Source organism: Arvicanthis niloticus, chromosome 4 (genome assembly GCF_011762505.2).
Source record: "Arvicanthis niloticus isolate mArvNil1 chromosome 4, mArvNil1.pat.X, whole genome shotgun sequence".
Lineage (NCBI taxonomy): Eukaryota > Metazoa > Chordata > Mammalia > Rodentia > Muridae > Arvicanthis > Arvicanthis niloticus.
In genome coordinates, this window is record NC_047661.1 from 13,442,402 (window position 1) to 13,457,344 (window position 14,943).

Sequence of the window (14,943 nt, forward strand, 5' to 3'; positions counted from 1 at the left end):
TAAATGGAAATGAAGGGTGGGTTGGACAGAAAGCAGAGGTTAGAGGCAGGCCCTCTCCACTCTCTCACCCCACAAGGAAGAATCCCAGCTGCCCCTCTCTGCTCACCAGAACTCTCACAGGACTGACCCCAAAAGGGAACTCCTGACCATCTCAGGGAAAGAATAATTCCTGATAAAACCCCTGGGACCCTACAGAAACCTGGGCTGCGATCTAAAAGGCCTTGACTCCCACCACTTCCAAAGGAAAACCAAACCTCCAGACACCACCACTGTGGCTCAGATCCCACACCTCAGAGTCAGTCACTGGCCAGGCCTTGAAAATAATATAGGGATCACAACTACAAGAAGTAGTGAATGAGTGTGTGTGAGACAGAGTGCAGTAGTGAAGGAGATGGGGGAGAGGGGGAGGAAAGAGAAGGAGAAAGAGGGAGAAAGAGAGAGGTTATTCTTTTTTGCACATACACACTTGTGAAGACCAGAAGTCAGTATTAGGTACCTTTCTCTATTAGCTCTCTTCCTTATTGAGATAAGGTCTCTCCCTGAACACAGAGCTCACCAACTAGTTAGCATAGCAAGCTAATGGGGTCCACAGATCCACTTGTCTTCAACTCCCTAACACCCAAATACTAGAATGTTGGGTGTGACAATGCCTAGCTTTAACTAGGGTTATGGAGATACACACTCAGGTCCTCCTGCTTATATGACATACCAGGTACTTTACCCACTGTGCCCTCTCCCCAAACCCAAGAGGAACAGAAAACTTTTAAATTTGTAAACTGTATAATGCACTAACATGCAAAACTCAACCTAACTGCCTACCTGCACATTATAGATAAAGAAAGGCCCGAGCCAGGCATATCTTCTTAGAAGTTCCTAGAAGAAGACCTGGATAAGATCAAGTCTCAACTGTGTGACTCGCTACCTGCAAGCCTGTAACCTTTCTCACCTCGGGCTTAGCCTAGAAATACACAGGGCTTTGCCCTCCGTGCTATGTGACCACTAAATGATGAACTAAGTATGGGCTTAGCACAGATTCTACCGCCTCAGAAGCCCTCAGCTATGACCATCCCTCACCTTGCTTTGGAAGAACAAAAGAAATCGAACTTGGAATTAAAATTCACTCTTTGCAACAGTCCAACTCACTTATGGGCATAAGCATTCCCTCAACTAAAAGTTGTTCAGACTAGAAGGTTTTCGGCGCCAAGCAAGCTTACAAATCACACTTGACCTTGAAGGAAACCAAGGGTCGAATCAAAAACATCTACTGCATTCAGACTGTTTATCCTAAGTACCCCAGAGAATATAGAACCAGCCACTGTCCCTCTCTCCAGAAGGTCCTCATGGTGGGATGTTGTCTTCATGATATTGTTCACTGAGGAGTTGAAGTAGCCTGGGGCAGAAGGGCAGTTATTGTAAGGTAGGAGGGCTCAAACCTCCCAACTACAGCAGCCCACTTTACACTTACAGCCCACTTCCTAGAGAGAGTCTAGGAAGCAATGGCAGAGGGATACCCACTTCGGGTGGAATGTATCCTCTACCAGCCAAGTCTACAATCCACCAATATCCTGGGGTCCTTAAACAATGCTACAGCTCATATAAAGTTTATAAAAATGTAATGATGTCTACCAAATAGATGCAGTTTACAGACAGGATCGAGGGAAATCCACAGCCTGGTTCCTTTCCCTCCCTCCTTTCCCTCCTTTCTTTCCCTCTAGTAGAGAGGATGGTAAAGGCTACAATTGGGCAGTAAGGAGGAGTCAGACAAAACAGGAGATAACAGGATCTAGTTTTAGGTAGCCGTTGACCTGTATCTATGCCACATGCTGTCGTGACAGCCCAATGCCTAATATCTTCAATCAATCAATCAAACAATGAAAATCAATGTTGTGTGCCACATATCAGACTTGTAATGGGACTAGTTCCTAACCAAATAGGCTGTGTGACACCGACCTCTTGGGGAAGCTGCTTTCTGAGAGTGTACTCTTCAGTAAGCTAATCCCAATCAGACCAGGATTGCTTCAGGTTCTTTGTTGTCTGCATTTGTCCAATTATTTGCAAAGCCGACTACCTGCTAAGGACTGTCCGCTGTATCCAAAGGCCTAGCTAACTCCCTACAAAGAGTAAGAAAGAGGCAGCAGGAAGCAGGGCTAGGGGGACAGGAAAGTGCTCAGGTGAGGGAACACTTGTAGCTCAAACATCATGTTCCTTCTCTCAGATGATCTGATCGGATGGTGATCGCTGAAGAAGAAAAAAAAGCTGGAGGCTGAGATGCAATTCCCAGTATAGGCAAGAGGGCCAAAGCAGCGTGGAATTCTGATGCTTCATGGGCCCTTCAAGTTCTAACACTTGGGCTAAGCGGGAACTGAGTGAGTGGCCAATAGCAGTTTAAAACAGGGGAGGTGGTATAACCTGAAGGGATCTGAACCCAGGTAACCTAGATATGAGATGGCACATCAGTGGCAACCTCATTAGAAGGGTATATTTTACATATGGAAAGGCAAAGAGAGGGAAAAATGAAGCTAAATATCTATGTTCAGAATGTGGAGATTCATGTTGCTAACTTTATGTGTCTTGCTTGGTATGGCCATGTTTGGAGTATAGCATCTATTTACATAGTTAAGTTTTTACATCTCTCATTTGACCACAAAATGCCTACCAGAAGCAATTATGTACTAACATATGTCTTAGCATATTGTGGATATAGAAAAGACTCATTTTCCAACTCATATATTCTTACTGTATGATGAAACATCCAATGTGACAAAGAGAGATTTTTCAAAACAAGAGATTAGAGGTCAGAAATCTAGCATATATCATCCAGTTGAAAGAAACACTTATGTGTGCATACCTGTTGTGATTAGTGCTCTTAACTTGACAGAATCTAGAACCCCTGGGGGCAGGGCCTCAGAGAATGCCTGTTGGGGATTATCCTCCTAATTAGGGAGGACCCATCCTAACTGTGTCTGGGACCATTCCCTATACTGGGATCCTGTAATGTATAAATGGAGCAAGCAAGCTGAGCACTTGCAGGTGTTCACCTCACTGTTCTCTGACTGGATGCAATCTGACAGCTGCTTCATGCTCCTGCTGTCTGGACTGCCCTGCCACCATGATGGGCTGCAGCTGGAACTGTGAGCCAAGATAAAGGAAGCCTTTCTCCCCTAAGTTGCTTCCATCAGAGTATTTCACCACTGCACCAGGAAAACTAAGGTGTATATGTGTTACAAAACAAAAAGACAAACAAACACACACACACACACACACACACACACACAAAACAGCTTCATCTAGGCTGTAACAGAAAGTGTACTTAAAAAAAAAAAAAAACTCTCAATAAAGACTTTGTGTAAAGAATCCACATCTTTACCTGTGGAACAGTTGAACCTTCAAACTGCTGGCTGTCCCCCAACTGGGGACGGTAACAGAAGAATCACAGTATCAGGTTCTGTACATACTTAATATGGAAGCTCAAAGATCATCTGTTAAAAAGCAGGGGCCAAAACCAATGAGCCCTAACTGGTAGGAGGGGTGACAGAAACTTTTTGAAGCCAGTTATTCCAAGCCCCCTGCTTCTCAATCTATGTCACCAAGCAAGTCCAACAGAGAGGGGTTGCATCTGTGTATGCACAGTAAGTGTGCCTAAGAATGGAAATGATTCCCATTGTGATAAAAGTACAGCATACACACATAAAATTGTCTTGTCAAAGAATTAAGACTGAAACACATGCGATGGGATGACAAGAGTGAACAAGTTTAAAATGTTCACATGAAACTGGGTTAAATTCAGAGGACAAGGATGGTGTGGTGACACAGCCAGATGGAGGAAAAAAAAAAAAGCCAGATGAAGGCCATGCCCCCAGGGGAAAGCAGCAGTCAGTCAACTGCCATTGACTTAAAAACCCAAGCTGTGTTGTCAGATCTTCTGAGCTCCCATATAAGCAGGAAAAGCCCAGGGTTTCATCTAAATCTTCCCATTTTGTCATCAGTTGTTCCTCTGAATTTAAGGGAAATTGGAGAGGTGTTATGGATAGCCCCAGCCTTGTATTTTGATGTTAATTCCCCTTTCCCAGGAAGGTCTGCAGAGGAGGAGTGCATCATTACACAGATAAATTCTAGTGAACCTGCTGCCCACCTTAATTTGTAAAATAAAGTCTGGAGCCAGTGATTGGGCAGAAGAGGGGAAGGTGGAGAAATAAAGATTAGTGGGAAGAGAGCAGAGGGAGAGAGGAGAGAGAAGACTATGGACAATGATGGGGAAGCAGGAGGTGGAAGGACAAATGGGCAGGGTCTGGAAAACCCTGAGGTTATAAGGGTCTCATAGCTGGGGAATAGAGTAGTGAAGTGGTGAATCTGCCCAGTCGAGGCTTGCAGAATACATTCATAATTATTGAGTTGTGTTTTCATTGACCGGCTTCATTTGGGTTGGAGATTTACCGAAACAGGGAGGAGGCAAGTTGGCCCATTTTTTTTCACCAGTAGCTCCAAAAGTTAAAGAGCCTCAGGGCCCTCATGAAAAGGACACAATCAGTTGGCTTCACATCTCCCTTGGGAAGCAAGAGTGTGGGGTCAAGGTCATTCTCGGTTACAGGCTCGTGGGGAACGCAGAAGACCTTGTCCTGAAAATCCAAAACAACCCAACGAAAGAGAGACTATCTGCTCGTAACCTTCGCGAATATTTCTGCAGAGTTTAAAAAGGCTCTAGATGCAAATGCTATGTAAATAAGTTACATGGTATTATTATTTAGGGGATAATGACAACAGAAACATGTTGCTGGAAACACTGAGTGCAGACATCATTTGCCTTCATTTCTGTAAATATTTTCAATCCACAGCAGCTGGGTGAATCTGAGAATAAGAAACACAGGGACATAGAAGGCCAATTATTTGGCAAATAAGTCTCCTTTTCTTTAACTATTACCCAAAAGACATGCACAGACATTATAACATTAATAAAGAGAATGAAGTTTTAGGAAGAGAAAAGGGCCCAGTGAGGTGGCAAAGCCGGGAAGGGTGCTTACCACCCAAACGGAACAACCTGAGTTCAGATCCTGTAACCACAGAAAGATGAAAGGAGGAGCTGACTGCACAGAAGTCCTCCAATGTCCATATACTTGCATGCACACTCATGGCATGCACCACACACATACACACACACACACACACACACAGACACGAGAGTGCACGTGTATACAGAAAGAATAAATAAAATAAAGAATTTTATTTTTAAAGGCTTATGGCAAATTTAAAAAGTGGCTAGTTTTTCAAACTCTGTTTTAAATTAATTAAATTTGTTTGTTCCTTTCATCCTTTATCCACTCAAAAAGGTCTCCTGCATGCAACCGTAGATGTGGGCCACAGCTTGAACAAGAGACATGATTCCTTTCTCCCTAATGAAATGAAATCAGACAAAGTCAGCAGTGAGTTGCAGACAGTGGTACTGCTAGAGCTATCAGAGGATCCTAGCCTGCCTCTGCGGCCCAGCCATACCAATGGTTTTCCTTCAGCCCCTCCTTTTGAAGGCAGCTCGACTGTTTTATTTGCAGGCTACTGCAGACTGCTGTTGCCTTTGGCTAATTCAATTCTGAAGTGTCTCTCAAGCCAGACAGCCCAGAACTGTCATAATTACATGCTGTGTGTCCTAATTATTGTGGGAGCTACATCTAACAATGCCCTGAGATAACGCAGATCAACATTTATCCTCCTAAGGCCGAGATGCTACACAGGCCGTGCCTTGTGGCAGCCTGTGCAGGGAGAATTGGTAAAAGGACTGAGATATCAGACCACGGGCTGGATACACACACATCTTTTTTTAAAGTTGCAAGGAGGTCCTGGTAGCAAGGGTGGGTGTCTTTGTAGCTGGCACACTGAGTGAGGGATGCTGGCTATCTGCAATTCCACGGAGTCCGTGATACTGGGATATACGCAACACAGGGCCAAGGGGGACTAACCACCAGAGGGGAACGTTAAGCAGGGTCAAGCAAATTTCTAATAAAAAAAAAAAAAACCTGAAATCAACGTCTCAAGAAAAGATATCAGGGGGCTGGTGAGATGGCTCAGCAGTTAAGAGCACTGACTGCTCTTCTAGAGGTCATGAGTTCAAATCCCAGCAACCACATGGTGGCTCACAACCATCCATAATGGGATCTGATGCCCTCTTATGGGGTGTCTGAAGACAGCTACAGTGTACTTACATATAATAAATAAATTTTAAAAAACCTAGAAAAAAAAAAAAGGGCTCTGCAGCTGTTACCCCCTTTAAAAAAAAAAAAGATATCAGATCGCTTTTTTGGGGGGGGGGCCCAGAGGCGGGGGGTGGGGAGTCTAGAGGAAGTGCTGCTCAGTGGATAAAAGCACTTGTCTTGGAAGCACAGAGACCTGAGTTCAAGTATCATGATCAACATTTAAAAATGCCCTGGAGAGATGGAGCAAGAGGATCCCTGGATCTCACTGAGCAGCTGGCCTAGACTAACTGGCAAGCTCCATGCCAATGACAGACCACTTCAAAGGAGGAGACAGTGCTCCTGGGGTATCGTGCAAAATGTCCTCTACCCTCTACATGCATACCTACCACACAAACATGCATACATGAACATTCACAAAAGAAAAATCAGAATCTACTTAGAAGAGATTTGCTCATGGTGAAGTTAAAATATTAACTCTCCATTGAGTAGGCAATCCTTACAGAGCCCTGTCTCGCTCAGTAAAACTGCAGTTGGCTACCTGATTCTTATAACCCGATTCTAAAAGCTGAACAGCTACAGGCTTCAGGGAAGCTTTCAGACTAGCTCAGCCTCCCACTGGCCAGCTTGCTGTTTCCCTACCTCCCTGTGCCACTCCTCAATCCTTCCGTTGTGCTCTGGTATATTCTGCATCGCAAGCTCATTTGGCTTGGCATATGTGTAAATACAGCATCTGGGGTGATATTTATCCAACTAAACTGCTCATTCCCTTCAGGCAAGAGCAGCGTCTATTCATGTTTGTGTCTCCAGCCCCTGAGACGGGGCTGGCACAGAAGACATTTGTAAATACTTATTAAAATGAATGTATCTATTACTCAGTCAATCCATAAGCCCTCCCATAAATCCTACCCCCTGCTCCTTGCCACTTGCATTCTCAAGGATCTAAATGGTAGGAAGAAGTAGGTAGCAGTTTGAAAGAATGTTTAACATATGCACAAGCTGCGCATTAGTTATGCATCGGGGCACTGAAGAGTGTGGCCCAAGACCATGCCTGGCCTCACCAGGTATTCCAGCTGAAGACCCACTTCCAAAAGGAGATTCCGGCAGAAGAGTAAAGGTACACGAGTTGCTATTCACCAATAAAGCAGTGGCCTTTATTCTGAGGGCTGGTCTTATTCTCATTAGGGTATGTGAGCGTTGTTTATCTATTTTTATTCATTACAGTAATTATAAGACTTCCTCTGCACTGGATTTTAAGTAGAAAAGGCCCATTGTACACACACAACTCTCCATGAGGCCAAACCTGTGCTGTATAAAGTTGTAAGCACTGAGCGGAAGAAGGAAGCTGTCAGGGAAGTATAATTAAGAAGATCTCAAACAAAATGAAAAAGGTCATGGAATTGGAAGGGAACATTTGACGTCAAAGGCACACTCACTGACGTCAAAGGCACACTCACTGATGATGAGTGTTGTCTGAAACATGGAAAGTTCCCCGCCTAATATACTAGAAGCATGTGCTGAAAAGAATGTCGGGAAACCTCTGGCTATGGATTCTGTCCTGGGGAAACAAGAGATTTCAAAATCAAAAAAAAAAAAAAAAAAGAAAGAAAGAAATGAGGAAAAAAAATCATTCTCAATAAACTGGAGTGCTACAGACCAGCCCTTGGGAATGAACCGAGTCAGGGGAATTAAAAATGAGCTCTCCGTAACAGCCTGAACCAGAACAAGTCAGAAGGCATGTTATCCCGGGCTGGGAGACCCAGGAAGGGTTTTTTTGTTTTGTTTTGTTGTTTTTACATTTCAGAAGATTAACTTCTTCAAAAAGCTTTTAAAATACAAAATAAAATGTTTTAAAAACAAGGATTATTCTAAAAGTTTAAAAAGGAAACTAAAAAAGGGAAGACAGAGATGAGAAACACGATAAACAGAACATTTATTGAGTACCTTGTGCCTAACATTACACAGTACAGAGGACCATTCCGTCCAGGCCCCTGCCCACTGCGGGCTGACCCTCAGTGAACTCACGGATCAACAGCTGTCACCTTTTCTCCAGATTCCTTGGTTGTTCAGGGCACCATTGCTCATAACATCGCAGAAGTAGAAACAGCCATCAACTGTCGAGGTGCAGAATCTAGAGTCACCTAGGAGACGGACCCTGCACATGTCTGTGAGAGAGTATCTACAGGAGGTTGGCTGAGGCGGAAGAGTGGGCAGTACCAGCCATGGGCTGGAGAACCGCACTGAGCCCCCGGCATCCATTGCTCTCTCGAGGACCCCAGGCAGCCTGCTGCCTCTCCCACTGACCCACTGCCTCAATTTCTCTACTGTTGGGAACTGCGCTCTCAAACTGAACCGAAACAAACTTCTTCAAGTTGCTTTCTTCAAGGTGTATCACACCAATGCAGACAGTAGGGCCCAAAGGAAGGGGCAGAGGCGAAAGAGATGAAGGAGACATAGGCTGGGGATGTTTGGGACACAAAACGGAAGGAAAGTGGCCATAGAAGCCACTGCCTAGGCTGAGCCACAGTGACAGATGGAGATGCAACATTCAGGCATGACAGTTCTTAGTCTAGACCTGATGAGTAAAATATTTCAAACTGCCGGGCAGTGGTGTCACACGCCTTTAATTCTAGCACTTGGGAGGCAGACTAGGAGGATCTGTGAGTTCCAGGCTAGCCTAGTCTACAGAGTGAGTTCCAGGACAGCCACGGCTACAAACAGAGAAATCCTGTCTCAAAAGAGACAGAAACAGCAACAGCGAGAGCGAGAAAGAGGGAGAGACCAAAAAAACCTATTTCAAATAGTTTGTCCAATAACCAATGTTCCCCTTTAAGAGAATTTTACATTAACACCAAATAGTTAAATGCTTCCAGACATATCTAATAGATTAAGACTGAAACGATCTGTATCACATTGTGTGCACACACACATGTTTATACAAAAGCATGTGTGTGAGCACAGGTCAGCCGCCAGTGCTGTTACTCAGACACGGGTAACTTTACTTTGAGACAGTCTTTCCCCGGCCTGAAACTTGCCAATTCGTCTAAACTGGCTGTCCAGGAAGCCTCATAGATCCCCCTGTTCCCCACTTCTGCGCTAGAATCACCAGCACACGTCCCTATTCCTGGCTGGGTTTTTTTTTTTTTTTTTTTTTTTTAAACATGGATTCTGGGGATCAAACTCAAGCTTCTCCAAGGCCCCTGTGACATTTTCTGAGTGTACCCTTGCATTTGGAAGAAAAAAAAAAAAAAAAAAAAAAACTTGGTATCTATTTATAAAATACATAAATTAGTAAAATTTTCACTTTTAGCTTTTTAGAACTCTTCCCAGTGGGCCGAATTTATTAAGCCAGACTACTTATTGAATAGTCAAAGGCACTGGGCAGGCAGCGAGATGCCGTGTGGTCTTCTGGGAACACCCCGTCATCGTCTCACTCTTGAGTTAAGTCTCTGTGCGAAGGAGTTCACATTTGAAGGGAAGACTGGAAAATTCTAAAACTGAGGGCTCTTTATACTAGCTAATAAGCTACAGAGGGCTGCTCTGGGAGTGCTGAATCATAAAAACGGGGACAAAATCACCAAAACAGAAAAAATGGGACACAGCAACACAGAAAGGTGGCTTTGGGATCCCTAGCTACGTGAGCCAATGGGGGAGTCCTGGGCTACTTTCCAATCACATTTGAATATCTTGGAATTTTAAATGTCTTTTAATTAGTAAAAATGAAGGAGACAGACCATTGTATCCTGAAACCGCTCACAGAATTTGCAGAGTTTTGCACAAACAGCTCGAACACTAGAAAACAGCCAGGAACGGAGCAAAAGGCAAGGGTGGCCAGCTATGAGACACGCTCAGTTTCCAAGGGTAACAGGGTGGCTCTGAGTAACTGACGAATATGAAACGCTTTATATTTTGGGACAATAGCTCATGCGCACGGCCTAGCCATGGGCACAGGGCCCAGGTATTCACAGAAGCAAAACATACGTGGCCAGGTACAAACTAAGCAGCCACTGCTGATGGAAGGCCCACAGGAGAGAATGAAATTTGAGACTTGAACAAGAAAACTACTGCGAAGAGATTGTGAAGACTGAAAGAGCAGCGGGAAGGGCTTATGTGGCTGGGTGGGGTGTGGCTGTTTACCCGTGTATAAAACAGAAGATGCTACATGGTAAGACAGAGTCTGATTCAGACACAGAGAGACAGAGACCTTCCAACAGGAGTGGGAAGGAATGAGTTTTACCCAAACAACCAGTGCTTACTAAGCACCTGTTAGGTGTACGTGTTTTGTTTTTTAAGATTCATTTTATTTTTATTTGATGTGAGCATGTGTCTGCATATGTACTCGTGTGCAGTGTCCATGAAGGCCAGCTTCCCCAACGCTGGAGTTACAAGTAGCTCGCCCACTATGGGTGTTAGGAATCTAATAGTGGACCCATAGCGCAAGAGCAAACGCTCCGACTGGCTGAGCCATCTCTCTGGCCCCAGTTAGATATATTTTGTTCTTAAGAGAGTCACAATCTAGTTCAGAAGAAACTAACAAATGACTGGGCAGCAACGTCAGATCCATCAGCAGGGCATACAAAGTACCTGACAGAGACTGTCAGTGATGGGACATGGAGAAGGAGGAGGCAGACTCATGTCAGACAGATGACCAACCATTCAGCTTTCTTCAATTATTAATATATTCTGGATAACTATTTTTCAACTCTACTATTCAAAAATAAGTATGTTTATGCTTTTTAAGAAATGTACAGAGGAAAAATATTTATGTAATTACAAGACAGAACACAGTCTTGTAGTCACTTTTTTGAAAATGTAACGTTATTGGGAATAATTCAGTTCCAAGTATGTAAACTCAGTTGTCCTGACAGGTTGGCTTTTTCCCTCATTGCTGCACAGCTGACTCTCTGAGTGGATGCTCTGTGCCATGATGTTAAGCTGGGAGTGACACAGGAGTGGCACGTCACATGGAACCCCAGGAGTTCCGCCAGCAGGGAAGAGCTATTTCACCTTGGTTTGTGTGTCTTGCAATCAAGGTCACACAGATCTGTTGAGCACACTAGAGGAATGTACAGCCCCAAGGAGCCATTGTTTTAAAGCTTAATTCTTGGGTTTGGGGGGGGGGGGGCATTTAAAGAATACTAGCCCCATGGTGTAAGAGTTTTGGAGCTCAAATTTTTTTTTCAGGTATTTTAAAAATAATAACAGTAATTGTACAACAACAACAACAACAACAAAAAACCCACGTTTTTAGAACAGCAAAGTTCAAAAAGCAAAGGCCTCTGAATCCCCAAATAAACCAAATGTCCCACTATGTCCCACACAGACCCTCAAGGCTCACTGACCTGCTGAGCTGCTTCTCCATTCACCAAGTGGGGCATCATGGCCACCTCCCCATTGAGCAGGGGTGGCAGTTCCAGGGGGATCTGGTCGGTCATCATCATGGTGACGTACATTCATGGAGAATTGCCCTCAACCAGCTACCTGCAAGAGAAGCACCCATGGTTATAAAAACAACAACAAATGACCTGTAATAAAAGCTACCGACGTGGGCAAAAAAGTAAAGAGTGTTTCTGCTGAAGCCCCGATGGCCCTGTCAGAGAGAACTGTGGCTAAGTGCTGCAGTCCGCAGGGGAGAGCAGGAAGGGTCACGGAAATAAGCAGAACTCTCAGACCAAAACCAGGCTCCAAGCAATTTGTTAAAAACTTTAAAACATGAATAATGGTAACAATCCCACCCCAGAAATCTGAGGACAAAATGAGATTGCATTTCCTAAAATAATTATTTATGTGCATGTCACAGGTGTGCGGTCCCGGGAGGCTAGAAGAATCTCAGATCCAAAAAAAGCTGGAGTTACAGGCAGCTGGGAGCTACCCAATAGGGGTGCCTAGAAACTGCACCCCTACAAGAGCAACAAGTGCCTTTAACCACTGAGCCATCTCTCCAGCAACCCTGAGATCATGTTTTGAGATAACAATAAACAGAAACTTAGGTACATCCTAGAAGAACTACCCTTGACATTCACAAAAAGCTCTCCCTTTCATTAAGATCAAATGAACATTTAGAGGCATTTAATACAACAAGCAAACAGAGACTAATATATACACTGCAGATACTGACTTAGCCAGGAAGCTGATAATCACTGCAGTGGTTTGAATAGGAATGGCTCCCACAAGCTCAAGTTTGAATGCTTGGCCAACAGGGAGTGGCACTATTAGGAGGTGTGGCCTTATTGGAAGTGGTGCTATTATTAGGAAGTGTGGAGGAAGTCACTGTGGTGCTGGGCTTGGAGGTCTCATATGCTCAAGCTAGGCCTAGTATGGCAGTATCTTCCTGCTGTCTGTGGATCAAGATGTAGAACTCTTAACCATCTCCAGCACCATGTCTGGATGCTGTCACGCTTCCTGCCATGACGATAACGGACAAAATCTCTGAACCTGTAAACCAACCCCAATTAAATGTTTTCATGTAAGAGTTGCTTTGGTCATTATGTCTCTTCACAGCAACAGAACCCTAGGTAAGGTGCAAGTAATAGAAACTGTAACTAAGACAATCACCTAGGTTCTAATTGTTTCTCCCAGATCATTCTTTGAGCCAAACACATAGGACCTTTCTCAGTCAGGTACTCTTTGGTATCTGTCAGGTACTCCTTCTGTATCTGTGACATACCCAAGCCAGTTGGGTTCAAAAGCAGATTCCTGTTTCTACCGAATAAATGAAATTCATACTTATATCTAAAACAGCACAAAGCTTTTCCCCTCTCCCATAATTACATCTTCCTCTGTAGTCAGCTTGACAGCACCACAGGAAGAAAAGAACAGTACATTCCTAGGGGGTTGTAGCCTGCTCTATAAAAAAAGTATTCACATTAGTTCACTGTGGCATCCAAAAGCTGCCAGCATGGAAGGTGTGTGCATGTGTCACACACACCCAACTGTAAATGACTTCAGAAGCATTTAAAGGTCTGAGTTTATCATTCATAAAAATTCTCTCAAAATTTCATATGCAAAACTAGCTGACTAATGAATATTTTACTGTTAATGTTCCAATCAGTCCAAATGCAACAGCAAACTCTTCTGTGGCTACCTTGGATTTGTGCCAGACAGGTACGATAGAAACAAATTATTTCTTTTCATCCCTGAACACCTCATCTCTGAATATTACACATGGCTTTCCCCTTCATCCCACCCACAAGAAGCTCCTCCCTGGAATCACCTAATGACACTTGAGGGCCACCCAAGAGGCAATGTTTTCAATCTAAAAAGGTAAAATGTTATTCTATTTATTAGAGCCCCATGTGGAGAAACTGATTACCTGAGAACCAAACAAGGAAGTCCTGCCCAACTGGGGAGAAGACACAAGAGCAGTGCTGACAGCACCATGCTTTCTTATGTACCATGTGTTAGGGGATGCGTCCTCGGCTCCTACGCAAATGAAAACACAGCCCAAAGACCAGTGGTCTATCCTGAGACTCCGACACTAAAACCAAGATAAGTCTACAGACACTACGACAACTTAACTGTGACTCTGACGGCCTGCCGAGTAAGGAGTACTCCTGTGCATGTCCACTTGACTTCTGACATATTTAACTTTATAAACTGCTACTCTCTTTCAAATGGAACTGTTTCTTCAGTGTAAATTTCAGTTCATATTTCTTAGGAAGCATATGCTGGACAGGGGACGTAGCTCAATCAATAAAGTGCCAAATGCAGAAGCATAAGAACCCAGGACAAGATGCTGCAGACTGCTGTGCATCTATGATCCCAGTGTTGGGAGGTGCAGCCAGGATGATCCCAAGGACTCACCAGCCAACCACCTAGCCTAATCAGTGAGCTCAGGCAAACAAAGGCCTCTCTCAAAAAACACAACAAACAAGGTAGCAGCATCTGAGGACAAACAGCAAGGTTCAATAATCCCTCATCTGCATGAACTCCCATGCACAACACACACAGACACATACACATGCATACACACATATATACATACACACACACACACATATATATATAAACATAGACACACACACATGCACACACACACAAACACACATATGCACATGCACTTCGAATGCAAGTTGGCTTACAGTGCTGTAGACCTGGGGTCTTGCTTGGTATAAGAAGCACTAGCTGCTCTTTTCCAAGCTTTCCTTACTCTTCCCATACAGGAGCTTCAGGCAATTGCTAAAGAAAGGGATGCGGATGGGGACACTCTGCCTTCTCTCTCTTCCCTTCCTTAGTTATGAGCACCAAGTTATGTCCTTTCCCACTGGGACAGGACTACAATCCCTGGAGCATCTCCTAGGCCACATGGAACCCAGACTTCCTCTTTTGTCACCCAATAAGACTTGCTATCCAGCAGAATTCATTTGTTGCGATTTGAGGTAGGAATTATAGATTTTCTTTATGACACAGCAAGCAGACCATACGTATTTTACTAAAATGGATCTTGAGTCACTGTTTAGGACAGTAAGCTCAGTCATAAGAAGGTGGCCTCCTGGGAGTTTCTGCAGCATTCTAGTCTTAGGTACCCAAAACTCACTTCTGCTTTGAGGTGTTAGTGCCTGTCTGTTTTATACAGATAGGTTCTGGTTATGTAACACAAGCTAGCCTCAAACTGTGAATTACAAACATTCTGCCACCACACTTAGCTCCTTTTAAGTATTATACTCAGTCTCTCTCTGTGCCGTACATCCCTGGCCCATTCTCCTTTGCGCACGCGCGCGCGCGCACACACACACACACACACACACACACACACACCACTTTT

General features: G+C 44.1%; 1 protein-coding gene across 6 annotated transcripts in view; it reads right to left on the reverse strand.

The window, feature by feature from the left end:
* The window catches only part of Fndc3b (fibronectin type III domain containing 3B), a 288,833-nt gene that overhangs the window by 209,315 nt on the left and 64,575 nt on the right, over positions 1–14,943 (reverse strand). For 4 of the 6 annotated variants that reach the window (XM_076932205.1, XM_034499558.2, XM_034499560.2 and 1 more), the window contains exon 2: positions 11,522–11,660. In XM_076932205.1, the coding sequence (XP_076788320.1) occupies positions 11,522–11,632 (111 nt within the window). In that variant the 5' untranslated portion in view covers positions 11,633–11,660. The remainder of the gene's footprint in view (positions 1–11,521; positions 11,661–14,943) is intronic. The other 2 variants (XM_076932204.1, XM_034499559.2) reach the window with 1 other exon arrangement.